The 27,689-nt window shown below is 44.5% G+C and overlaps 2 protein-coding genes across 4 annotated transcripts in view; both read right to left on the reverse strand.

The window, feature by feature from the left end:
• The window catches only part of clcn5b (chloride channel, voltage-sensitive 5b), a gene marked incomplete at its 3' end in the record, with an annotated part of 41,806 nt that extends 36,486 nt beyond the window's left edge, over positions 1 to 5,320 (reverse strand). Inside the window, 2 exon segments of one of the 3 annotated variants that reach the window (XM_062517089.1) lie at positions 3,983 to 4,120; positions 4,975 to 5,320. In XM_062517089.1, the coding sequence (XP_062373073.1) occupies positions 3,983 to 4,115 (133 nt within the window). 3 annotated transcript variants of the gene reach the window in all.
• Positions 5,321 to 6,304: 984 nt separating this feature from the next.
• Positions 6,305 to 26,874, reverse strand: pygmb (phosphorylase, glycogen, muscle b). Its single transcript, XM_062516134.1, has 20 exons — positions 26,488 to 26,874; positions 23,245 to 23,346; positions 21,809 to 21,887; positions 21,271 to 21,374; positions 21,021 to 21,152; positions 20,292 to 20,403; positions 19,759 to 19,841; positions 18,978 to 19,121; positions 17,687 to 17,779; positions 16,330 to 16,476; positions 14,078 to 14,241; positions 13,148 to 13,262; positions 12,505 to 12,606; positions 11,983 to 12,130; positions 11,605 to 11,663; positions 10,451 to 10,592; positions 9,802 to 10,009; positions 9,451 to 9,585; positions 8,635 to 8,701; positions 6,305 to 8,376 (listed from the first exon to the last, which is right to left on the reverse strand). Exons 1-20 carry the CDS (start codon positions 26,728 to 26,730, stop codon positions 8,233 to 8,235), a joined length of 2,523 nt encoding a protein of 840 aa, XP_062372118.1. The 5' UTR covers positions 26,731 to 26,874; the 3' UTR covers positions 6,305 to 8,232.
• Positions 26,875 to 27,689: the final 815 nt, after the last annotated feature.

Below are 27,689 nucleotides of genomic sequence, written 5' to 3' on the forward strand. Positions count from 1 at the left end.
TAGTCCAAGAAGTGGAACTCTCTGCACTTCAGCCTAGACCGCCGACAAAAAAAAAAAAATACTGCGAAAGTGAAATTGCTGTGGGGTAGTTGGGTAAATGCAAAACAAAAACTCCACATACATGCACACATACATACACACACACACACACACACACACACATACACACACAGAAGTATGCAGAGAAGTGTGTGTCACAACAGGACGTGACACCGGCAAACACAAACACAAACACAAACATATAGACACATACAGTACAACAGTAAGACTCAAATTTTGTCTGACACTGTCCAGCAGTTGCAAGGAGGTGCAGGTCTGTGGCAACCGAAGGAGAGGGACACAGCATGGGGATACACAAAGGCCTAGAGGTGAGATTCCTGTGAACACACAATTCTGCGAATCGCTCCATATCTTTCATCTTTCCAATCAGTACACACCCTCAAAAAATAACTCTATTGTTTGCAAAACACACACACACACAGACACACACGCACACACACAAACGCCTTCATCTATTCAAGATACAAAATTGCTTACTTGAGGCTAATTCTAAAATGTGACTTTGGATGCTTGAAATTCAAGTTTGGATAAAATCTCCCCTACCATTCTTCATCCATGAAGGAAGCGATCGAATTCCGACAAGTAATGCACTATCTTTGACCTACATCCCTGGTCTAAGGAAATGAAATATCATGACATGGCTGAATTTCATGATTTCACCAGGCCTGGAAAATGGGATTTACAGTATCAATTTCATAACTTCCCCAGCACACTAAAGGTTAAAGGTCATTGAATTCCTCCTCACACCTGTTTGTTATTAATGGACATTGACACTGACACTATCAGATGAGGACTGTGATGTCCATACGGACTCCTCCTCATATCTGACCACATGGCCGTGATTTCACTGTCCTTGCTGGATGTTCAGAGGATCTTTGAAGGATGCTCCACACACTCAGAACACTCTGACCCATATGCAACTGTGAACAAGGCCACAACTGGGCCCAGTGGACAGAGAGACCAACGGATGGACTCACTCTCTCTCTCTTTCTCTCTCTTTCTCTCTCTCTCTCTCTCCCTCCCTCCCTCCTCATGGCAAGGCAGATGACCTGCTGGCTCCAACTGACATCTGATCACATGATCTCCTGCTGGTCTGTAATCCAATCACACGCAGGCAGCCTGACAGGCCGAGGACAGACACGGACATAGAGCTAGATCTGATTAGATGCACACTCGACTCTGTGCTGGCTACAGCATTCCACTGCTGGAACCATGAGAGAGAGAGAGAGAGAGAGAGAGAGAGATAGAGAGAGAGAGAGAGAGAGAGAGAGAGAGAGAGAGAGATAGAGAGAGAGAGAGAGAGACATAGAGTGAAATAGAGTGACAGAAAGACAGGAGCAGGGAAGATGTGTGTGTGTGTGTGTGTGTGTGTGTGTGTGTGTAAGAGAGAGAGAAAGAGCGCGGGACTGAGACAGAAGGGAAAATAAGACACATGAACTGGGAACTAGGTCTGATCTGAGTCATGCTCAACCAGTCCTGGCAACAGCATTCCACTGGAACTATGTCTATAAATTTACTATCAGAGGGGGACAGAGAGAGAGAGAGAGAGAGAGAGAGAGAGAGAGAGAGAGAGAAAGAGAAAGAGAGAGAGGTGAAAGAGTGCAATAGAAAGAGAGGAGGAGGGAAGGAGAGAGAGTGGAGGAATGGAAGATGTACAGAGAAAGAGAGATGGTGCGAGGAGAGAAAAAGAGGTAAGGAGATGAGTATGAGAGAGGGGCAGAGCGCGTGCATTGGTGTCCTTCCTGGGTCGCCTGTCACTTCCTTTCCTCGCTATTCTGGGAGCTGGTTCCACAAACGGCACTCAGTTCCTCTCCCCATCGCTTGTCTGACGGTCAACCAACCACACTTCTTTCATTTCCAAAACAATTTGCCCCTTATGGTGTGACTCTCCCACCATAAACAACTATATATTTCCTTTCTCTATCTCTATCCATCTCTCTCTCTCTCTCTATCCCATCCATCCATCCATCCATCCATCCATCTCTCTCCCTCTCTATCCATCTCTCTCTTGCCTCAGGTCTGTAGCCATGCAGCATACTAATGGCAGAGGCTGCTGCAGTGTCAGTGGCAGGAGCAGCAGCAGTGTGCATCCGCACCAGCTAAAAGCATGCCACAGCAACCACAAGCAACAACACCAGGTGTGCACAGGCACTAAACCCACACACACTTCCTTCATTAACACACACAAACACATAAGATCATCGCACACACACACGCACACACACTCTCACACACACACACACACACACACAAACACATAAGATCATCACACACACACGCACACACACACACACACACACACACACACACACACACACACACACACACACACACACACACACACACACACACACACACACACACACACACACACACACACACACACACACACACACACACACACACACACACACACACACACACACACACACACACACCAATCAGCATTAGTTTACCATGCGTGGACTGAGCCCGTTGCTAGGTGGCAGACGTCTACTGACAATATTGCGTCTACATGGACAATCTCAGCTGGGATGTCACGCATGTTGTGGGTGTATGCTTAATATAATGGCAGTGTTTCATGAGATATCCTCATAGTAAACAGTGTTCTGCCGCGAGAGAAAACAAAATATATATTTTAGAAGTGGTTAGACCAGTTAGCCGATAGCTAAAAGGGAACTATAGGCTAACTGGTCCAACCTAGTACTTTCAGTAAACTATGCTAAGCTAGGCTAATAGTGTCTGACTGGGTTATTGCACACATCGAGAGGGGTATATATCCTCTTATTCCCAAATTAGGTAATTTCCCAAAATGTTGGCGTGTTCCTTAAGCGTAGCTGTAGGGAGGAAAAGGGGAGGAAATACAGGAAACTGAGGGGGAAGTTGGAGGGGTTTTGTTCACCAACCATCTACTCACACACACACACACCAACTCAGCTCCTGCACAATGCTATTGTGCATAATTACAAGATCCCGTTGTTGATACCAAACAAAATGGCAGAGACACAGAACATCACAACATAATGTCTTGTCCAGCAACTTTAGCAAGAAAAGTGGGACAGGGTGATCGGGAAGGGAGGGGGAAGTGAAAGTTACAACACTGTGTTTATGTATGAAAGTACAGAAGGGAAAGGGAAGGGTCAGGCCAGGCGCGCACACACACTCTCTCTCACACACACACACACACACACACACACACACACACACACACACACACACACACACACACACACACACACACACACACACACACACACACACACACACACACACACACACACACACACACAATATGTCCATGCGAAACATTGCATAGCGTGGCTCTAGCGACTGAATTCTTTGCACATATTCATTGAGTTTTACAAAGGGTGTAAAATCATAACTGGCATACCTCCGAGTCATAAAATGCACTTTAGTGTTTACTTTAGTAGACAGCAGGGCACCCATCCGATGCCATTACATCATATGTTTCTTCCTCATCATGTTACTAAATTGCCCTCATTGGACATAAATATAAATGTAAGATTCAACTTTCCTAAATCAACATTTGTTTTATATTTTGTTCTACTTAAAGTGTTTGTTGTTTGTTGTTATTGTGATGATGTACGTGCATGGTTTTGGATTACTGTGTCTGTTAAGTAACCTTAACCATTTTGCAGTTTTGAACTGAACAACAACAACAAAACAACAACAAGAAGGCCAACCGTTGATGTTATAATGCTTCAAATCAAAAGCCAGATACTGATGCGTAAAAAAAACATAGCCAGGTCGTTAGATCTTCTCGTGACTGTGTAACGCTTAAGGAAACGTCTTGCCTACAATCTTTGAAGTGAACTTGACAAACTAGTTCCGTTTGAGAATATATTGACACATTAAATAAGGCCCCACAGTTGACGTCCGTTTCAGTGTAATTCTGCCCTACCTGCGCCAAAGTGGTCCCGCTCGATAGGGGGTACATCCTCGGTGAAATCCAAGGTAGCCCCGCTGATATCCACCATATCGTCGTCACTAGTCCCGCTGTTGTAGTTGTCGTTGCAGAACGCCGAGTTGTCCATATCCTCTATGGAGAAATACACACACACACCGTCAAACAGCACCCAAAACTGAACCAAAGATACCTTAGTGTATCAACCGTCTCTTGCTGAACCTTTGGCCCTAGGTCCAAAGAACAGGCACGTTCCCAGACTAACTTGTACTGATGCAATACCAACAGGCCCCTCCAGCTGTAAACTGTTCCACTGACCCCAATACAATACATGACTTTCTGGAGCCCTACAAACTTCAGATACAAGCAAACAATGGACCAAATAACGCACCTCTGCAGTGGACATCTTCGTATTTTCTGAATGAGATTAATGCATGCAACATTTCCAACCATGAGCCAACTAGCCGACTGATGCCACTTCCTTAAAACTGAACTGTCTGGCCAAGTATCCTCAAATCAACTTCACAACCCGCTAACCTACAGATGATGACTAAGCTAAGCGGGCCAATAAGAAAAACACATTGCACAACCGACTAATCATTTGCCCAATGGAGTATAGCCTAGTTTAGTACTTTGTTAAACAGCCAATAGCAAATCGATGTCAGAAACATACGACAAACGTTATTGACAAGTTGTCATTCTGATGAGGTCTCAGTTTTGACAGTTGGTATGATGTGTCTTATCTAGATCGCTATACCAAGAGTCGCCTTCAAACTATCTGTCTGCTTTCAAAGCAAATCGCTCTGCGAGGATAAACTGGTTCAGTTGAAAGGCACAGCTAGCCTAGAACAAAAACTTTATCTGGGTCAACTAGCTAGAGTTAAACCAACTTCATCCGCAACGAACAAAGGGGACCCTACTACATTTAGCTTGCTAAGGAACTACTGTTTCAAACAAAGTTACATGAACAGTGGAAATCCATACCTTACCGGTGATGTCGGCTAATTCCTCCAACAGTAGCCTGGCCTATCTTGTGACAAGGATTTAAAATGCTGAAAGCTAGCCCGCTAGCCAGCTAAGCTAGCTGGAGCACCGTGGAGAAAAAATATATAACTTATTATCCCGATTATTAGCTAACTGGGCAGAAAAACATGCGTCATTTCGAGTACGAGACCACGTCAGCCAGTTTCTCAAGATGCCATCTTACGTCCAGACCTTGCCGGTGGCACTGACGACACTATCATTCATAGAAAATAAACAAACTGAGTTGGTTGTGTCCCGAACGCCATAAATCCCTCTTCTGGAAAATGCTAGTGACACATATGCTGTCCCTTCTGCAGTGGGAGCTATGCAGATACTAGCGCCAGTTCCGAAGTAGGCTCCACACTGCCCCCTTGCGTTAAGGAAGAGGGCAACGATTTATGTCTGCGCAACGAGACGTTTTTCTTGTCTGGTCCCATGTAATGCATCAAATTTGGATTACGCTGGAGGGTGTCCTCGCTACACAATTTTGACGACCAAGGGTGAGTCGACCTCCCGTAAACCAAGAACCGTTGCTCCCTGCCTCCCTCTGTTTACTATGGCACTTGAACGATGTTTTAATCATTAAATAATATTCTAGCTATACTCCCTGGAAATGAAAGCGCATTTGGAAACCCATACTTTTACAACATTTGTGCGAAGATAAGCATACTTTAATATGGCTGTCATTTGTGTGTAAGTAATTAGTCAGTCGTTGCATTCTGTGTAATAAAGAGGTTAACAGATCCAAGATACTCTAGTTTGTATAAAAATACATAGCTTACATTTTGGAGACAAATGGAGTAATACCACAGGTCTTGCGATGTCCAGTCCAGGGTTGGATTTCTGAATGGGCCCACTGGGCCCAAGAGCTCAGGGGGCCCTAAGCCCAAGCCTCTGGGGGTAGTTGCTTCTTCTAAACCCTTCCCTTCTCTTTCCACAAAAATCACCAGAAGTCATCATTCAAATGTTTTTTGCATCTGTGACCAGAGGTGTCATAACGTTGGAATACTAACTTAACAACTAATATTAATGACAACCCCCCCACCCCTCCCCTTGGAAGCAAAGTATGTAACCTGGACAGGAAAAAACTGATACCAAATGTCTTAAGACAAGTACTTGCTACGGTCATTGAACCCCGAGATTAAAAAAAGATATAAATGTACTCTTTTTTTCAGGGGCATGGTGGTGAACGAGTCCCTCACAAGAAAGGCACAATATTTGTCCACACATTTCAGACAACTTTTGAGAACATTCACAACGGAAATAAAGTATGAAGCAAGGAAAAGGCCATTTCAGTAGACTTCATCTCCTTTATTTGTTTTTGCAGCTCTCCTAAGGGTATCAGTAGGATGACACATGCGCAGTGCTGTGACTGGCTTCAGCAGTTACAGTGGGGACAATAACATTCGGATATTGGAAGGACAACAGGACAATTAGCCAAATACACTTTATACTTTAAGCAGCTGCATAGGTACAAAATACAAGCCTAATTGATGACTAATTAGTAAACTGTACTGCTTGTACAAGTCCATACTGTTAAAACATGATTTATGTTTTAGGAAAGATAGTGACTTGTATCAATTAATTTGTGTCATTGTACCTAAGGTTACTTTAAATTACTTCTCCTCAAACGTCCAAACCAAGGTACAATCATTGGTCAATCTGTTTGGCCTGGCCCTTCCTAGTGTATGCCTGCATGTTCATGTCCATTCAAATCAAGTTTAGTTGTAAAGTCATCTTTAAGTTTTACTTTCAGACACAATACAAGCGCAACCAGTAGTCCTACGGCCACAATCATGCTTTTAAAATTAGTTTTTGTTACATCAAGCAAAGCTTTGTTTTTTTTCACCCCTGCAAGCATACACTGAGATCAACGGGAGATCATGGGCTGGAGTGATCACACACACACACACACACACACACACACACACACACACACTCTCACACTTACACACACACACACATACACATTGTACTGAGTTAAGGCAGTAGTCTTGAGAGAGGCTGTGAGGCAAAACGAGTGTAGGAGAAGAGAAGGCAGTATTGTATCGGAGGATAGATTCAGTCAGCATTGTGTTGCTTGGCTTGGCTTGGCGGTGAGAGGAGGAAAGTGAGAGTACGAGAGTTTCCACAGAGCAGACACCTGTAATTCGGAAGCGGCGGCACAACAGACAGCGGACATGTTCACCAGTGAGGAAGTACCAGACTAAACGTTAACTGAGCCTGACAACAACAGAAGCACCATCAAAGGTAGGAGGATGAGTCGTTTTGTTTACCAAGGGGACTGGATGCTGCAGCCCCTGTAACCAACACTGCACAAAACAAACAAACAAACAAACAAACACATGGGAAACACTCTACAGGCACCAAAAAAACCAGTAGTCTAGTATTGCGATGTCATGGGAAAGGTTTCAGGAATCGGACCTTTGGGCCTGAAATGCGTCGGCTAAAATGTAACTGCACCCAAAACAGAACACCGTGCTGAGCGATGACTCAGCTGATGACGAAACTAAAGTCAACGTGATCGAACTCTCGGTCTCGTTACCGAACACAAACAAGAGTGCGTTTGTCTTTAGGCAACTTCACAGTGTATATGTATGCCTATGCCACAGCGACTGAATCTACTATAAAAGGCTACTGTGTGTGTTTCCATAGTTGTCTGATATCATAAGGAAGACATTGTCATGCTTGATCCCGTCTTGATAAAGATGTGGGTCGTTATCCTGGGTGAACTTTTTGGGGCCAAGATTTTGACCAGTGCTATGTTACTGAGGGAAAGTTGCTGGTGATCGAGGGAAGGCTGACTGAAGTGGTCGTCGAGGAGAGTTGGTCAAATAGGTTTTGCACTAGAGGGCGGACACAATCACACACTGGTCCACATCGAGTGCACTGTGCTGAACAGTGTTTACATTGAGTAAGCACACCTACTCCTACTGATTACCAAAACGTGTTACGCAGGAAGTTTGCTATATGCTTGTAAACCGGCTACCAGAAAACAGTGGGGTTTTTTTTGCTACATTCACTCATTATCATCAACTACACCAAACACTGTTATACACAGATCAATTCATCACTATGGGGGGGGTCAATAGCTTATGGATGAGAAGCTTTCTTAGTGCAGTGTACATGTTGTTATGCTAACACTATGCCCTTTTCTTTGAGTGGGTTTAGGTCAGGTTAGGTGGGGCGAGGTGAGTTAGGCTGATACAGGTACGCGGGCGGATTTAGTCGTCGGGGGCGGGGATCTTCTCCAAGGTGGGTTCCACTCCCCAGATCTCACGGGCGTACTGGGCGATGGTGCGGTCGCTGGAGAACTTGCCGCAGCCGGCGATGTTGAGCACCACCTTCTTCGTCCACTCTTTTGTGTTCTGATAGGAAGGAAAAAAACAAACAGCTGAAGCACATGAAACAACCAGACACTTATCTTTTCACCTATTCTAGTGGAGGCGAGGACTTCTATAGGCCTACACATACACAAGGCGATTTTGCTATTTGCCCATTATGACACTGCATAATTTAGCATGTTTACCACAATCACTTAATAGTTTGTCATAGTGTTTACAGTTTCATCATACAGATTAGGCCTACAGTTGAATATGAATTGATGGAATGCTTAAAGAACGTACCTTGTACAAAGCACTGACTTTGTCCTGGCATTTGATGTAGTCTTCGTAGTCAGCAAAGACCTTAAACCTTGAGTAAACATACCACAACAAACATGCAACCAAATCAGTAGAGGAAACCATGAGAGGTTGTAGGCCTACAGAGCACAGGTGGGCTGGCCGCTGGGTGAAGACCACTGATCTATAAAGAACACTGGATAGCGCATCTACGTCATACACCTGAAGCCTCAGCGCGGCGGTGGCCATATTGGGACCACGCGGGACAGTTCCATTGGCGTCATTGTCGATGGGGCGTGTATGTATACAGGAAATCCTGTATGGCTCTTTACAATCGAGCCTTGTATGACTCTTTATATAGCTCTTTATAATAGTGCACTGTGCCGTTTGTTTACTTTACAAGCCGTTCCCTTAGAATTATAAGGTTCTATCTGACAGTTTTGTCAAAATTGAGTTATTGACACATTCTTATTCTGTGACAAGTTCATAAGGTGAGGGTTTTTTTATTATAATTTTTTTTGCAAGTTGTATGCATTTTTGGACATTACATTTAAAGGGTTGTGTTCTACTTATCAATACAACTCTATGGAATTCTAAAACTTTGAAGCTGAATGATACTCAGAATGCAGTTGGAATCCTATAATTCTAAGGGGACCAAGTGTACGGGTCACTAGGTGGGTGACACTGAGATATTCACACGGACGCCTAAAATAACTGAACAGATAATTGTATGTAGACTTCATTACACTGTTATTACACTATGACAGAATGCTTAATCCAAAGGTGGTGTTAGACCATGGCCATAGCAGCTCCCAATCCTACCTGTCATAGTTCATGAGCATGTTGACTAGATCCTTGAAGAGTTCGGGTTCTTTGGGGCTGAAGTGGCCGCCACCGATCTGATCCATAGCCTGCTTCAGCTCGGGAATGCGGTTGTAGTACTCGTTTGCGTTGTATCTGCACAGTGAGAAAAAGGGTGAGGAACTCAGTGACGATAGGCAGAAAGAAAGTCTAAATTGTTTCATAGGAATGTTTGTCTAAGGAAAAAAGGAAGGAGGTTAAATGGTCTGTACAAGTCCCAAGTACCCTGGAAACTGCCAACTGTAATGAAAGCTCCAACTCCCATTTTGAAGAAGAGGAAGGGGGGGAAAAAAACTACATTTCCCAGCTCACCCCTTCTTGTCCATGGCCTCCACGTCGTCCACCCTCATGCCGAAGATGAAGAGGTTCTCCTCGCCCGCCTCCTCGGCCATCTCCACGTTGGCGCCGTCCATGGTGCCGATGGTGAGGGCGCCGTTCAGCATGAACTTCATGTTGCCCGTGCCGGACGCCTCGGTGCCCGCCGTGGAGATCTGCTCCGACAGGTCGGCAGCAGGGATGGCTGAGGAAGGAAAGGAAGGGAGAGAAAGAAGTGAGTGTGTGTGTGTGTGTGGGGGGGGGAGGGGGTGGAGTGTGTAATGTGTATGTGGGAGAGAGACGGGGAAGGGGGGTTTATGTCAGAGAGAGAGGGAGGGAGGGGGGAGTTTGTATGTCGGGGAGAGGGGGGGTGGAGTGTGTGTGTGGGAGAGAATAAGAGAGAGGATGTGTGTGAGAGAGAGCAAAAGAGGGTTGTCAGAGAGAGTGAAAGAGTAGAGTGTGTCAGAGAGAGAGAAAGACAGAAATTACACAAGACAGACGAAGAAAGAGAGAGAGAAAGAGAGAGAGGGGGAGGAAGGAGTAGAACCATTGGTAACGTTCCACTGAAATCTGGCCTCTGGTTTGCATGTCTGCTTGCCTGCACTCTGTCTGCATCATTAGTGAGACGTTGTATGCTGACGCATACCTTTTTCAGCCAAGGTGACGCGGTAGTTCTCCAGGAAGATGACCTTGAGGCGGTCACCGATCACAGGGTCGTGGTTGATCACCTCACCAATGGCTGTGATGAGGCGAATGATCATCTTAGCGGTGTGGTAGCCAGGAGCAGCCTTAAAGAGAGAGAGAGAGAGAGGTATCATCACAATCAGGGTACTTAAAGTGAGAGGGGTAACTTTCTCAATCAGGGTACTTAAAGAGCCAGGGGTAGTTTGGCTTCCCAATCATGGTACTTCAAGAAGGAGGGGTAGTTTAGCTGCACAATCAGGGTACTTAAAGAGGAGCCAGGGGTAGTTTGGCTTCCCAATCAGGGTACTTCAAGAAGGAGGGGTAGTTTGGCTTCCCAATCAGGGTACTTCAAGAAGGAGGGGTAGTTTGGCTTCCCAACCAGGGTACTTCAAGAAGGAGGGGTAGTTTGGCTTCCCAACCAGGGTACTTCAAGAAGGAGGGGTAGTTTGGCTTCCCAACCAGGGTACTTCAAGAAGGAGGGGTAGTTTGGCTTCCCAATCAGGGTACTTCAAGAAGGAGGGGTAGTTTGGCTTCCCAATCAGGGTACTTCAAGAAGGAGGGGTAGTTTGGCTTCCCAACCAGGGTACTTCAAGAAGGAGGGGTAGTTTGGCTTCCCAATCAGGGTACTTCAAGGAGGAGGGGTAGTTTAGCTGCACAATCAGGGTACTTCAAGGAGGAGGGGTAGTTTGGCTGCACAATCAGGGTACTTCAAGAGGGAGGGGTAGTTTGGCTGCACAATCAGGCTACCTGAAGTGGCAGCTTCCCAATCAGGTTATGTGCATGACATTATCCATGTACATGTTTGCCTCAAAATGTGTGATTATTATGTTGAATAATTGTTATAGAATAAAACACATTATTCATGAATGGACTTAGCAGTAAAACACATTTTCATCCTCAAATTGGCATTTCATTTTTAGACTACACCACTTCAACAAATCACATTACAAAATGCGTACAGAAAACTGCACCCCACTAGGACATGTTGTAAATGTCAGCCTAAAGGCAGAAGCTGTGTCCCAATTAAGGCCACAGTCATGAGTCAGTCACGACTCGTAAAATTCTTATACAAGAGTAAAAGCAGACCAAAACGCCCGCTACAAAATAATAACTTACCTTTCCTCCAATCATGACTGTCCTAGGGGTCCACACCTTATTGGGTTCCTTCTTTATGCCTGATTGAAAAACAGAGTGAGTCAGCTTTTATGAGAACAAAAGACACAACCTCTTTTCCTCCTTGAGCTTATACATGTTTTAAAATACGAACAAAACTATCGTAGTACGTTTGATTTAGTTTAGTACTTTTAACAGTATTTTGGTCATGTCTTCCATGTCTCTGCTCTAATGTTTACTGCATTGCAACACAAATCAGGTTGTACTGTTTTAGCATTTAGTTTGTTTGAGTATTTCTGCTGGTGTATCCTGGCATGTAAATCTTTAATAAATTAATCTGACTTCGGTATTGAAACGGAATTGATCAGGAGAATCACTGACGGTTGTAGAGGGTGATGATGTGGAGACAGTTGAGCAGTTGCCTCTTGTACTCGTGGATCCTCTTCACCTGGACGTCAAACATGGAGTTGGGGTTGATCTTCACATTGTAGTGCTCCTCGAGGTGGACGGCGAACTTCATCTTGTTCTCCTGCAGAGGAATCAGATTGGGGGTGTGGTCTTAGGCTCAGGGGAAAACAGTAGTGAGAGTCGACTTGACAGCCGTCTTAAGACGACTGCATAACTGCATATTTCTGAGATTCTGATACGTTTTCAACCATGACGTACGCACTATTCTGGGTTGAAAACGTATCAGAATCTCGTATGCAGTCAGTTTAAGACGGCTGCAGGCGGCTACATCAAGTCAAATCCACCCAATGATATGGTCTCCAATTCAGCCCTAATAGTTCCTGCTAGAGTTCACGTTTTATAGTGTGCACAATGAGACAGAGACCAGAGACAGCTGCTTTATTGAAGCTGCCGTAGAATAAGAACCGAAAGACCAACATTTGTGGAACAACGTACCTGCTTAATTTTGGCAACATCGCGGAGGAAAGCGTCATCGTCCACAAACTTCCGCAGCAGTTTCAGCTGATCCAGATCACGAATGAATTCCTCACCGATTCTCTGCAACAGGTCATCAGCCAAAGGTCAAGAGGTCACTTGAGAGGGCATTACATTTGCATGCTCACTGTACTATACATTTTTACCCTCACCAAGGCGGTTATGTTTTCATCGTGGTTTGTATGTTTGTTTGTTTGTCTGTCTGTCTGTTTGTTAGCAAGATAACTCAAAAAAGTTATGGATGGATTTCGATTGAATTTTCAGGGAAGGTCAGAAATGACCCAAGGAGGAAACGATTAAATTTTGTGATCCGTATCAGGATGTGTCAGGATTCCGGAGCCGTTTATGTTTTTTGCTTAGCAGGGTAATGTCATGGTATGGCCATCTGAATAGTTTAGGTTCAAATGTATGACAACCTAGGAAGAAAAATACAGGCGGAGGTCTGCGCTCTCTGAGTGCTTTTCTAGTTTATTTATTTTTTCGTTTTGCGCCCATTAACATGAACTACGACAAAGTAACCTTATGGCTATTTTGCATCTGTTGTCAGTTGTTAAATTGCATAACACATTATCTCTATATTCCACACATTATCTCTATTCCATACCTCTGCGATGACCTCGGCGAGTCCAGGGTTGCACATCACCAGCCAGCGACGGGGGGTGATGCCGTTAGTCTTGTTCTGGAACTTGTGGGGGTCAACCTCGTAGAAATCCTTGAAACTGTGGAGGAGAGCAGACACAAAGAATTATATCACACCAGCAGTTAGGTACTAGTCAGACACTAACCAGCCAGATTATAGCATCCAACACATGCATGTTATTATTATTTAATATTATTATTAAATTATTAAGTAAATAACTAAGAAAGTTAAGTTGTGAACAGCTGTGAGTTAAAAAACTACTGTACAGGTTGTTGGGGCAACTTAATAGTGTAATAATATCTCAACTAATATGTTTTCATGTAATTAAACCATTTCCGTCTTAGTCACATTATACCCTACGCCTCAAGTTGGATGGCAACCCAGTTTCCTGACTATGGAACACACATGGCCTTGATGAATTGAGCAGTAGGTTACAGCCTTCAGAGAGATTGTGGGTTTGAGAGCAATCACTCAAAAATCATTCAGACATCAGCTGTCAGCTAGGGGGTTTATAGTGTATTTCTTATAGGTCAGCACAAACTTGATTTTATAGGTATCTAAGTCGAAAAGCTCATGTATATTGTCTGATAAACGTATAATGGACTTGAGAAGGACTCTAGGGCAATTCCAGGGAAAATTTACTTTTTGTCACGTCCATAACGGCAATGAAACACTTTGGTATTTGTATGATGTGAATGATAACATTAATTGTTTATGCATTCTTCAGCCATTCTTTGAGCAAATGCTCAAATTTCATGTCATCATTCACCATACCGTCACATTTTATCGGCGCTATGGACATGACAAAAAAAACGTTATTTCCCATGGAATTGCCCTATGGTTACGAAAACAGAGAAATCACTGGGACAGAGGACTGCGTCAGGCAGGTCGTACACAGAGGCTTTGATGATGTCAGAGTGGATGCGGGCGACCCCGTTGACGGCGTGGGAGCCCACGATGCAGAGGTGAGCCATGTTGATCTTCTTCTGGTCGCCCTCCTCGATCAGGGACATGCGCCGCATCCGGTCCATATCGCCGGGGTAGAGCGAGGCTATGCGCTGAGTGGGCGAGAGAGAGAGAGAGAGAGAGAGAGAGAGAGAGGGAGAGAGAGAGAGAGAGAGCACTCGGTGTTAGAGCAGAAAGAAAGAGACGGCACAGCACAGCACAGCACAGCAGAGGGGAGAGGAATCTAAAGGAGACTTTTGTGAGAAGAATCAAATGTGTTTCCGTGCGCTTCAGTATCCAAGTTATGATCAGGTGTTTTGTGTTTGCGCATGTAAATCATCACATTCTGATACTCAAAGCCCTGGATAAGCCCCTTCTCCCGGTTTTGAGAAATCTGCTTATACTAGCTGGAGTACTCTGAGAGAAACCGGAATACTATTATTTATGACGTTAGGGCTGAGCAGGCAGATTCTCAGATGAACGACTGTGAAGGACTGCCTCTTAAAAACTTCCTCTATGAACTTTGAATATCTGGCAAGATGATGTAGGGACAGACGCGATCAGCTTGCCATTGGTTTAACTCAGGCGGTGTGCCGGGCAAAGTATCCTTCCAGGAATTTGGTTCAAATCATGAATGCACTTAAGCCCCTCCCTCCCCGAAACCCCCTTCAACCACGACCTACCACTTTTGGGCAGGAACTAATGTTGAGTCGCTGCTAGTTTGAGAAAAAAAAACAACCTATGGCTCCAACATGATGTCAAATCAGGTAAAACAGAAAAAACTTTTTTCCAGTATTTCTTTTGACGTGCCAAAGATAGAAACCTCAACATAAATTTACACTATACCGTGCATGTGCAGAAATGACAAGCAGATCAAAATTCCAGAACTCCAGTCAAACCCCTCTGGTCTACTGACTCATATTTTCCTACTCGACTTCATATCCACAGTCTGAATCCTATTTAAACGCTCAGACACAAACACTCCGCGTATAGGCGCCGACATGAGCTCGTGGTCTCTTGCCGCGCACCTCGGCGCCAAAATGTTGAACTCTCTGACAAGCATTCGATAAACAATGGATTGTATTGAGCATTGCTGACAAAAATACAACTGCATCCCAAAGTTTGACCCTGGTCTGCAGAGTTGCTAGTCTGGCTATCATATTCTGTTCATCTTTTAAGATTGAACATTAGTCTGGGCCCTGGGAGTCTGCGCTTTATTTCTACCGCATGTGATCAATGGGCATAGTTCAAACGACTGTACGCTTTTGGATAGTCCTTCAACCAATCAGACCAATGATCCAGGTGTGCCTTTTGGATAAGCTAGCTTGTGATTGGACCCAAAGGTTGTGGACAGGAAGCAGGGCACATAGTTGTGCAGGTTTCCAGCCTGAGTTTCAGGGCGACATCCAAATCGCCAGCAGATCAGGCAGGGTTCACCCAGCCTACATGGGCTGCATTGAGAGCAATGGAATCTAATGTAGACCAAACATCAAAAGCGGAGTGTGTCGCACAAATGTCGGCGGCTATGTGCGGAGGCCCTTAGACACAACCCCCTCTATCTGTCGCAATGGAATCTAATGGAATCTAAGGGTGCTTTCACACCAACATCGTTTGGTGCGCACCAAACGGTCCATTCGTACCAAAACCTCTTAGTTTGGTTAGTTTTCGTTGGTGTGAAAGCATTAATCGCACTCGGGTGCGCACCAAAACAAGCGGACCGAGACCTCCAAAAAGAGGAGGTCTCGGTCCGCATGACTCCGCACCAAAAGTCGACCTCTGGTGCGGTCCCTCTGGTGAGAACGCGAACTGGGGTCCAAACCATAGACTGTAGGTCAAAATAGTGAGTCAAAATTGGCGCCGATTTCTACCAGAAGATAAACATTGAGGAAAAATCTATCAGGCCAATTTTGGTTCGTTTTCTGGTGTGAAAGCGGACCTCACTGGAGTCTATATGCTACATAATAACAATTTCACTGCCTGAAGCAGACCAAATAATCGAATTAGTGGTGTGAAAGCGCCCTAATGTTCCATTATCTGTTGCAATGGAATCTAATGGAATCTAATGTTCCATTATCTGTTGCAATGGAATCTAATGGAATCTAATGTTCCATTATCTGTCGCAATGGCAAACATCAGAAGTGAAGCGTGTCGCACAAATGTCAGCGGCTATGTGCGGACACAACCCCCTCTATCTGTCGCACCTCCATGTGACGTCGGTTGATCTCGTAGATGATCTCCAGGTGGCGGGGCAGAAGGTTCTGGAAGAGGTCAATGGGCCAGCGCTCCAGCGCCTCGGGGAGAACAGTGTGGTTGGTGTAGGCACATGTGCGCACGCAGATATCCCAGGCCTGGGGGGGGGGGGGGGACAGAGAAAGAATGAGGGAGTGAAAGAAAGAGAGGAGAGGAGAGAGAGAGAGAGAGAGAGACATTATTATAGTAGTATTATTGATGAGATTCATGGGGGGGTATATAGGTACAGTAAGAGGGAGAGAGAGACAGAGAAAGAATGAGGAGTGAAAGAAAGAGAGGAGAGGAGAGAGAGAGAGAAAGAGACATTATTATAGTAGTATTATTGATGAGATTCATGGGGGGGTTTATAGGTACAGTAAGAGGGAGAGAGAGACAGAGAAAGAATGAGGAGTGAAAGAGAGAGAGAGAGAGAAAGAGACATTATTATAGTAGTATTGATGTGATTCATGAATATTCATAGTAAACTTATTCATCTATCTATCCATGCATCTATCTGTTGCTTTGAAAACACAAGACCTTTTCTTATGTCAACACAGATTTTGAAATTGAAACGGAAAATTCAGCAAAAGAGAGAGCAAGACACAAACACACACACACACACACACACGCACACGCACACAGAGAGAGAGAGAGAGAGAGAGGACAGGCCAGTATGGGAATGACGCCACTTTTCATCTTTATCCAGGATTATATCAGTCCTCCCAAGAGAGCATTTAGGAGCTTTGGCCATTTTTAGCCACGTGATAAGAGCAGACTCTGATACCCAAATCCAGAAGCGGCATCTCTGTATGAATTAATAACAGCAAGATAAGACCGTTTTCATGTGCTGTCGCACTCTCACTGTGGCCGGAACAGTGAGACGACAGCTGATACGCATCAAGTGAATAATAAATCAGGAAAAAGCCCCTGTTACATGATAACACTGCTATTTTAAGGTCCTTATGGGAAAGGATTTTGCAAAAGGATGCAGCCACTGTTTGAAACATTTTGATTTCACAATGCGGTCATAACGAGACCCACGGGGGAACTGAAATAGTTCTTCACGTGACGGCACACGGTCTTCATAAAGATGTGGCCAAAGTGTAATATGCACGTAAAAATAAACAAAACCATATTAATACCATATTAACTGCCACCGTAACCTTTAAGCTGAAGAAATTTTGCAAAATCAATGTATAAGCTGCGGCTATTAGTTGGGAAATGACGGGAAGTGTCAGGTGTCACAGGTCAGCTTAATGCTCCCTCATGCCACATGTACACTAGCTATAGTCTACTCTATACATAACTGTGTTATAGCGACTGCCTCACCTTGTCCCATTTCAGTTTCTCATCGTCCAGCAGGATCCTCATGAGCTCGGGGATGGCCATGGCAGGATGCGTGTCGTTGAGCTGGATGGCCACCTGTGGGCACAGACATCAGGCAGCAGGACAGACGTCAGAACCAGAGAAGAGGAGAGAACACAGAACAGAGAACACAGAATACAGAACACAGAACACAGAGCACGGAACAGAACACAGGCAGGAAACACAACAAGGCGACCGAAGGAGCCTATGGAAGTCCCATGTCAGGAAATTAGGGAACTGAGAACTATAGGGACTCCTTTGCAGGAACTACTAAACAAATGGGAGAAATGGCTAAACAAAAAAACAAAACAAAAAAAACACACATTCTTAGTTTGTGACTAATATATTCAGTAAATGGGAAGTAGGCTACAGTAAAACTGGGAATTCCTAGGAGTTAAGTATAGCTACTGGAGCAGACTAATATGAAACGTTAGGAATTGCTGGGACATCCTAGTCTAACATGTACTCTATCGCCATCTGCTGTGCAGGGGATGCACTGCAGCAGAAAAGATCACTCTTCGTTTTATCTCACTGAAGTGTAATTCGCTTCCACTGCACCACCGTAATGAAATGAAGATCGCTTTGGGATTACAGCAGCCCATATCCATTATCACAGAAAATGAAATACCCATGGCTTGAGGCTGAGCGTCCTATAAGCTAACACACTCACGAACACCAAGCATTATCTCTGTTTCAGCTCGGCTTAAATTGGATTGTGGGCAGTGGTTGTGCAGTGGCTAAGGAGCTGAGCTGGCATATAGTATCCTGGGAAGTTGTAGGTTCAATTCCACCATTGTGCCCTTGACCAAGGCACTTTGTTGCTCTGGGGAGAATTGCCCTTATAATATAATTGACATACTGTACATAACTTGCTTTAGAGGAATAAATGTAATGCACTTGATTGTATGGGGGGGCATGCTTAAAGCAAGGTGGTAACGCAGTAATATAGAACGAAATGTGGTCACGGTGTGAGTTTGTGCTCATTATACAACGGCATCAAATGCTATTCAGCCAATCACAACCAAGGACCGGCACTATCAGTTCTAGAATACTCTATGGGTGCCTCTCAACATGCCTCCTCGATCCTCGATGCTCGATCCTCGAGGGGCGTTCCCACTGATCTATAACTAACACTGGATAGACTATCCCATTGTTTCCCCCCCATCATTCTTTATGTGGATCAGTGAGGATCGAGGCATCGAGGAGCGAGGGAGGACGTATAAACGCTGCATGAGAGGCACCCTCTATACCTCACCTTGTCGGGGAGGGTGGTCAGGTCCACACGCACCACCTCGGTGGAGCCGAACTTGGAGGCTTTGAACCGGCGGATGATGTCCTGAAGAGTGGCGGCCACCACAAAGTACTCCTGCTTCAGGCGCAGCTCCTTGCCCTCAAAGAACTGTGATCAACACAAACATAGAATACATGGAGTATGGACTCTTTGCCTTCATTGGATACTTTTAAGAGAGACATTAATACTGTGTGCACTGAGGAATGTCATTGCTTTTAGAGGTATTTCACAAAACTCTTAGCTGCTACTGTGTTTTATGTAAATGTGTGTTTGTCTGTGTCTGGAACTATGTGTTTGGCTGCCCTTTGACCAGGACTCCCTGGCAGAAGAGACGCTCAGTCTCAATGGGACAATCCTGGCTAAATAAAGGTTAAATAAAAAATAAATAGTTAATACGGTGTATACTAGTCTATTCTATTACTCTATACTATTCTACTATTCTATACCACTACTACTGACAGAAGTAAGGTGAAGTAAAATGGCCACACCGTCATAATAGAAATAGAAATAATAATAGTAATGACTATAAAAATGTATCATTATTATTTTCGTCTATCATTATCTTAGATGTTCCAAATGTAAAGCACATTGAGGTGCATTCTGTGTTTGAAAGGTGCTATACAAATAAAGCTTATTATTATTATCATTATTATCATTAAAATATCCCAGTGGTTAAATAAGGATAAGGGCACTATTAGTTGTATATTTTCCAGCAACATTGAGACTTGCTCAGACTCTCACTCACGTTGTCATTGGGGTAGAGGACACGAGAGATGTTCTCTGCCAGATTCCTGTCCAGCACGGCCTGAATGTAGCCACCGACATTAACTGTTGAAACAGACAGCGTGGCACGACACAAGACACAAACACACAGCATGTGAGACAGCCTGCTCACACTGTGGGCCAGTGGTTTAACCAAAGATTGGTAAGGCGTAAGGAGTAATACAGCTAATCAGAAGCCACTTCCATCTGGAAAATCTGGTATTCAGTGGGGTTTTGAAGCAGCTTTTAGAGGCTTTTGCATCTGAACTCTTCATATACTATGTATGGAGAGCATTCACTCACCATCGTTATCTCATTGATGACCGAGGTGGCGTTCAGAGGGTTTTGCATCTGAACTCATCACGTATAACATAGGCGAGCTTGTCATGCTCCACTGGCATACACTACCACCATGACTGATATTTGCATGTCCACAAAGAGTATTTGCATGTGTCGAACCACACGTTATTACTTTACACACACACACACACACATTTCAAAGGTCGGTTCACTCACAGTCCTTCAGGTTGAATTCACAGGGGGCTTTAGCTGACCACAGCCTCATGGTGTTCACAATGTTGTTCCTGTAACCAGGAACTGGAGTGTCGTAGGGCAACGCCAGCACAACCTGAAAGCAGAGACAGAACAGGAGCCAAGAGGCCGACTTTACAACACTGTCTATCTGTTAATCAAACACACTATAAAAATGTAATTATGCTGAAACATAGCTGTACTCGTACTTACTTTAATGCAGTTATGGGTAATTTGCTACTAAATTAGCCAAATCATTCTGCCTAGAAATTCAATTAGCACTCGTTTGTGTGCAACGGCGGGGAGACATTGCCTGGTGCTGGGTCATATTGTTTGTCATATACTGTACATGAGGGTGTAGATACCTAGTGAGTGGCGAGTTACAGTACTTATGACATTTATAAAACAAGTCACTGTTGTATGAAGGTGGAAAAGAAACGACACATGAAAAGACAAATGGTAGATGAAGGTGTATAAAGCCCTACTGATCCATGGCAGTGTTGCCAGATTGGGCGGGTGCCCGCCCAATTGGGCTTCTTTTTACATCGTTCGGCAGGGGAAAATAGGCGGGCAAATAACATTTTGAGTTCAATGGTTTCTCTGAGAAAAACGTAATTGGTCGTTATTTTGCTGAAGACGGCGGGGTGATTGGGCGGAAATCAGTCAAACCAATCTGGCAACACTGATCCATGGTGACACACGGTGACCTCTGACCTGTGTGTCGACCCACTTCACTCCGTCGGGGTGGTGCTCCGTCCGGCCGTAAAAGTGCACCGGCCGCATGTACTCAGGACGGGCCTTCTCCCATGGGTTGCCATAGCGCAGCCAATCATCAGCCTCCTCAATCTGTGGAAAGGTCGGTGTCAATCACTGTAACAATGCCACATGTACGCATCGGCAATTACACAATTTTCTTATTTTAGGCCATCCCATTTTTATTGACACCGAAGCCAAAGTAGCCTACCTGCCAGCCGTCAGAAATCTTCTGGTTGAAGATGCCAAACTCGTAGCGGATTCCGTAGCCATAGGCAGCAAGACCCAGAGATGCCATGGAGTCCAGGAAGCATGCTGCGGCACAACAGAGGATTTAGTTTAGTTTAGTTTAGTTTAGTTTATTGGTTTTGTTTGACAGGGACCATGCATAGAATAGCTTCTATACCAGGAGAACAACAGAGGATTGATGGAGGGTCTATGGGAAGGCTGTCTATATATTATTTATCTATACTGTATGTATTTACTTATTTATATCACTAATGTTATGACTTAATACGACTGGAGTGTCTTCAACAGCCATTCACTAGAGATGAAGACACTTTGGACAACAAATTGTCTCAACCGATTAGGCAAAGATGGAAGAAGTGTGAAGTCTCTCTCCCTCTCTGTCTGTGTGTTTGTGTGTATATGTGGGTAGGCATGGGATGCGGAAAAGGTGTGTGTGTGTGTGTGTATTTATGGTGTGTGTGTGTGTGGGGGGGGGGGGGGGGGGGGGTCGTGAGTGTTACCTGCAAGACGGCCAAGGCCACCATTTCCTAGGCCGGCATCCTCCTCCATTTCCTGAAGCTCCTCCATGTCCAGGCCGAGCTTGATAAACGCATCATCAATAAGCGTCAGCAACACATCATCACTCAGTGCACATCACCCCATAGCAACATACAAGACAGCCACTCATCATCTCAGTCCACCTGAGAAGACATTTTGTATCAGACTAGAGTTGTGCTGTTTCATCCAGTCAAAATGCTGGTGAATGCAATCTTAATTAAATGGATGCCGTCTCGGTGAATACAAAACAAATCAGGCTGACAGACAGAACAGCTGAACAGCATTCTGATACCAGCGCAGAGGAAGGAACACAGTCAGTAGACGGTGTGCAAAAACCGCCGCTCATCCCTCATGAGCTCGGCGTGGGGATTAGATGAGACGGGACAGTTGGCCCCGCTTCGTGACATCACTCCAAGCTCACGCCGTGTGACAGCGGAGGAGGGAGAGCTCGGTCAGCCAGAAAGATGATTCCGTTTTACTCTACTCAGAAAAAACGGCGTCAAAACAAGCCACTAGCCTGCTCGACTGGGCCACGTTCAGATTCACACTCAGAGAGTGTGAGGGTTGGATCACTGACACCATAACCATACATGGACACGTGCGTCTGGGACTAACCAACTCTGATACGCCACAGTGTATTACATAACTAAAGTTATTCTAATTACTGCATGAAAGAGCATAACCTGGCATGGCACTTCGGCTGATCTAAGTTGTTGAAACATGTAATTTTTCAAAATGGAGGGGGGAGTAATTACTCTGCAAGATTATGTGGCTTGCCCAAAAAAATGTCTTGCTAATGCAAAATACCCTTTGCGGCCATTTCCTTGACATGAATAATGTATGTCTATGTAATTAGATATGTCCCTGATGTGGTGTATTATGGGTAACATCATTGGGTACCATCCATGTTGTGATTTGTGAACTGGGTCATGAACTGCTGTGATATTTCAAGTATGTGGTTTAGAGACAAACCTGGGTAAAGAAAGCCTTTGGGCATGAATGAAGCCATTATTGGTCTCTTCCACCAAGAACCTCTGGGTTCACTTCCTCTGAACTGTAATAAGCCCAAGGGAACATTATAGTGCAAAAATAACACCATCTAACTGTTTACAATGTACTTTTACCCTGTGTTGTTCTTGTGCTTTTTCAATCTTTTATTATCATTATTATTATTATTTGTTCATTTTGGACTTTTCTCATACACCAAGGAGTTGGAGTTGCCCACCTGACTCCGTTGTTTGCTCTGTATATAATGACAATAAAGTCTTGCTAATGAATTCATTCTCCTAATTCTTCAAACTTAACCAGGTGTGTCACTAAACCACGTACTTGAAAACACATCCCTGGCGAGGCGCTGGCTAGCCCAGTGGGTCGGCCGCTCACCTGGTGGATGACTCACCTGGTAGATGGCCTCGTCACAAGCGTTCTCCAGCGCCAGATTCACCATGGTGTTCTGCAGCGTGCGGCCCATGTAGAACTCCAGGGAGAGGTAGTACACACGCTGCACAGACACAAACACAAACACATTTGAACTCCCGCTCTCTCACTCTCTCTCTCTCTCTCTCTCACCCACGGTCGCTTCCTGTTATCATCTCAACAGAACACAACCATATATGGGGATATATAACAGCATTCCCGGCCTTGAGGAAACTGGTGTGCAAGTTGTATTGTTGAACGCAAGTTCATTTTGTACTGTTAGTCAGGCGTGCTGTGTAAGTGTGCGCACAAGGACTACTGTAATGACAAAGTCAAAAGCTGAAGATATCAGAATATACAAGAGAGTAAGAACTGTGTTGTTGGCTACATTTTTATGATGAATAACTTTATTCTTTTAATATAAACCCAATTAAGTTTCCCTATGGACTTGGCTTTATCCCACCACTATATCATCATTATTACATAAGTCGGCCTAATGTTTAGGGTGTGCTTTGTTTGGTTTTGTTTGCCTGTCTGTTGTGTTTTTTTTTTTATTTCTGCAGGATTTCAGAACAAATACTGGCGTGATATTCATCAAACTTGGTGAGAGGGTGCAGCGTGGGCCCTGAAGTGGATCCACATCACGAGGCAGATACAGGACCTATGTTTCCCTTTTGATAACATTGTGGGATAAGGCATTCGCCCTTGGTGGACGTCCTTCCAGCAACAACTTTTAAGGCATATACTGTATCCATCATCATGAGAAATGTCCAGCAAGCACGCACATCCAAGAAGTCTAGAACGGGGTGCTGGGCCAAAATAAAAGTAACTAGTACTGTATAAAGAAAAGTCTACACACCAATTGGCCCCAAGCAAGTATATTCTTTTTTCCTCAGACAACGCTGGTCATTATCGGGAAAATAAGGACCGATTGGAGGACCTCTATCAAGAAATAGTGACCGGTAGAACTTTGGGAAATCCCATTCAAGTCAATGGAGCGTTCTACTTGCATTGTGAAGAGCCGTATAATAAGCCTTTATAGTTTATCCATCACTCATCATGCCTTGCTAATAATACCTCGGAACAAGTCTGTAAGTGTTTGGTATTGTCTTTAGTGTTACCCATCCTGGCTCACAAAGGAAAGGTCAAAAAAGGTCAAGGTCCTTCTCAGTGGGCTAAAATAGCACTCATTCCTTACTGCATAACTCTATGAACATAGACAGCTGAACAGTAGCCAATCACCTCTACACACTTATACTGAGACTTTAACACTGATGACTTCATTGTGAAAGTTCGTTTTGAGTGTGAATGGACAGTTGCAATGTCATCGCCATTGTGTAGACAAGTACAGTCTCACACAGAAAGCTCACAACCTCAGGCACGGGAGGTGGGCGTGTTAGCAAGGAAGCTAATACTCTTAAAGTGTCGGCTAGTAGGTAGTTCACTCAGTGCACAGTGTCCACAGCAGTACCCCCTGCCCCCACACACTCACTCTTTTTCTCTCTCTCTCTCTCTCTCTCTCTCTCTCTCTCTCTCTCTCTCTCTCTCTCACACACACACACACACACACACACACACACACACACACACACACACACACACACACACACACAAACTCTTTTGTGTATGCGTGTGTGTGTGTAAGTGTGAGGCTGGCATTGACATTTGTGGGCAAGTAAAAATAGAAATACTGATTGGTCTTTGGAAAGGTTAGACAGTACTGTCCAGATGCCAGCCATTCACAGAGAGCTGTGTTTAATAGACAAGAGAATAACACAGACTGGACTAGAGGGTCAACTTCCTTACGTGGGGGAGAATGAACTGCTCCTGAGAGAAGACATTATAACTGCAGTGATCTACGTTAAGGCTGCAGTAGGCCTTTATAACATTAATGTCTCTCTTTTCTTTTTGGGCGAGGTTTTTCATTTCATCAGTTGACTACTGCACAATACATTACACACACAGAGAAAGCATTGATATGAAACTAAACTATTAGGCATCATTTTGGTACCGAGTAGCAGATATGACCTGTGTGTGTGTGTCTGGCATGTCAGATACTATTCTTAAATTGTTAATACTGGTGAATGTATTATATCCCTCGGGGCTATAATACATTCAGATACCATTCTGTTACAATACAATTTTTTGCGAGGCCCCTTTTAATGGCTAAACTACTGCTACCTGGTAAGCGGAGGCCGTGTGTGTGGTGTGTGTGACGGTGCACATTACCAGACAGTGGATGACACTGCAGCAGTGGAAGTGTGTGTGGGAGTGGGGGTGGGGGTGGGGGGGGCAGTGTGAGGTAGGTATGTGTGTGTGTGTGTGTGTGTGTGTGTCTGTGTGTGTCTGTGTGTGTCTGTGTGTGTGTGTCTGTGCGCGCGCGTGCATGTGTGTGTGTGTCAGACATAATAAAGGTTTGCAGCTCCAATGAGAGTTAGAAGATTGTGATGCGAACCACATGATGCGTGCTTCTGATCGAGTTATGCTTAAAGGCCTTACTCCTGTTGTTCCAACTTTAGGGGATAATCCAGTTTCATCCTGACATTTTCAGTGTGACAGTGCATTCACTGTGACAAATGTGGGCTATTAGTAAAGATAGATAGATACAGAGATACAGAAATAACCTAACCTATTCTGCGGCAAAAAAAATCTGATATATGGACTTAAGATATAAATATTTTACATTCTAGGAACATGCATTATCACATTTGGATCAACAAGCTATTGTTGGCTGGACATGACCTGTTGACTAGAATAATATAATTTCTCTCTTTAGATGTGTCGACTTAAAACAAAGCAACACATCTCAGAAATTATTTTATTAGAGTAAGATACAGCTTAGGTTATTCTTTTGGTCCTTAAAAACGAATAGCTTTTGCATTTACGAATTAAAATCGCATCAGATATCATGCATCACACGATTATGTAATACATAAGGGCTTTGAAATCCACCGCACTGAATACAGCTGTCAAGGCGCACGTAATTCATTTTGGACCAAAAAAGAAACAAAATAGCCTAAAAATACGATAAGAATAGCAATGTCGTTTTGCCCGAATGGCACCGGGACTGTGCCTAAAACTGTCATGCTGACACCTTTTGTCATCGATTGTCTGAGAGAGTAACACTGTGTACCCGATGGAGTCGACCCCTCCCCCGTATGTACCCATGCACTGTCAGTGTGGTGTACGTGCCGGGAGGAAAGAACTGCGGCATCAGTCTGCTTACTTTGGGGTCTTTCTCGTAGTAATGCTGCTGCGTACGGATCCATCTTCCGACGAGGTGGTCGCGAACCGTGTGTGCCAGTGCGAAATAGTAGTCGCGTCTGGTGGCCACATTACGGTCTTTCACCAGCGTGAAGTGCAGATGACGGTTAAAATTTGTCTTGAGGTCTGCAACATTTTCCACGCCGGCCAGCCCCCGCACGGAAATTTGCTTCCTCTTCTCTTGGTCTGTCAGAGGCTTCGGCATCCTGCTTCGCTGTAGACTTTACTGCTTTATGTTCTGAGGGTCTGTGCGTCGAGAAGGCCTGTGCGTCGAGAAAGCGCTTTAGTGATGCCAAACTGAGAATCCAGCGCGCGCCACTATGCTTACTTCCAGACGAAAACTGTCCTTGACTACCGCACCAGCTGTACTTTATGTTCTGCACATCTTTTTATATGGGAGGGTAATTTATTTCGGTGGAGGGCGGGTCTTACGCCAACTTCAGCCAATTGACCTCCTGTGATGTCATTTAATCTCGCACACATCAAAGGAGATGTGCTGGACCAACAGCAAGTCTTTTCAAAGGCTTGTTTCTTTTTTTCTTTACAGGTGTATTCAAACATGCAGGTTTGCGCAGTAAAAAGATGTACTTCCAAAACTTCGTTCAATTCTTTTCTACAAACATCAGCAGGTGGTGTAAGCTATTGTCTTCTTCCAGGGGACTTGTTGCATTCAACAAAAAAGGCCCACACGTGAACTTCACATTTAGATAGCGCTATAAGACTATTTAAACGTCCAGTTGCTGCTTCAAGGGTAATGATCTTTCTGTTAGACCATCTGACTACAGTATCTATATTTAGACACTTTGTTTCCCTCTGGCAAACCCATGAAATGTGCTCAGAGGAAACTGCAGTCAGTGGCTAGGCTAGGGGACGACACAGAACACAGAAAGCAGAACTGGTCGATAAATTCATCATTTGTGGGGGGGGGGGGGGGGGGGTATGGGCTGCATGCTCTCCAATTCAAAAGCTACAATTCCTGCATCAAAGCCTGGAACCTGGGTTACGTTGAGAGGTGTCCCCCTTCCAAACCTAACAACTGGCGTGGGTAAATAATAACACGTGTATAAAATGCGTATATGTTAAAAATACACAGCCCACATGCGTGTCTTTAGCCGACGGGAGTAACCAGACAAGGGAAAGACGACACCACACACTAGACGACCT

Source organism: Sardina pilchardus, chromosome 16 (genome assembly GCF_963854185.1).
Source record: "Sardina pilchardus chromosome 16, fSarPil1.1, whole genome shotgun sequence".
NCBI lineage: Eukaryota > Metazoa > Chordata > Actinopteri > Clupeiformes > Clupeidae > Sardina > Sardina pilchardus.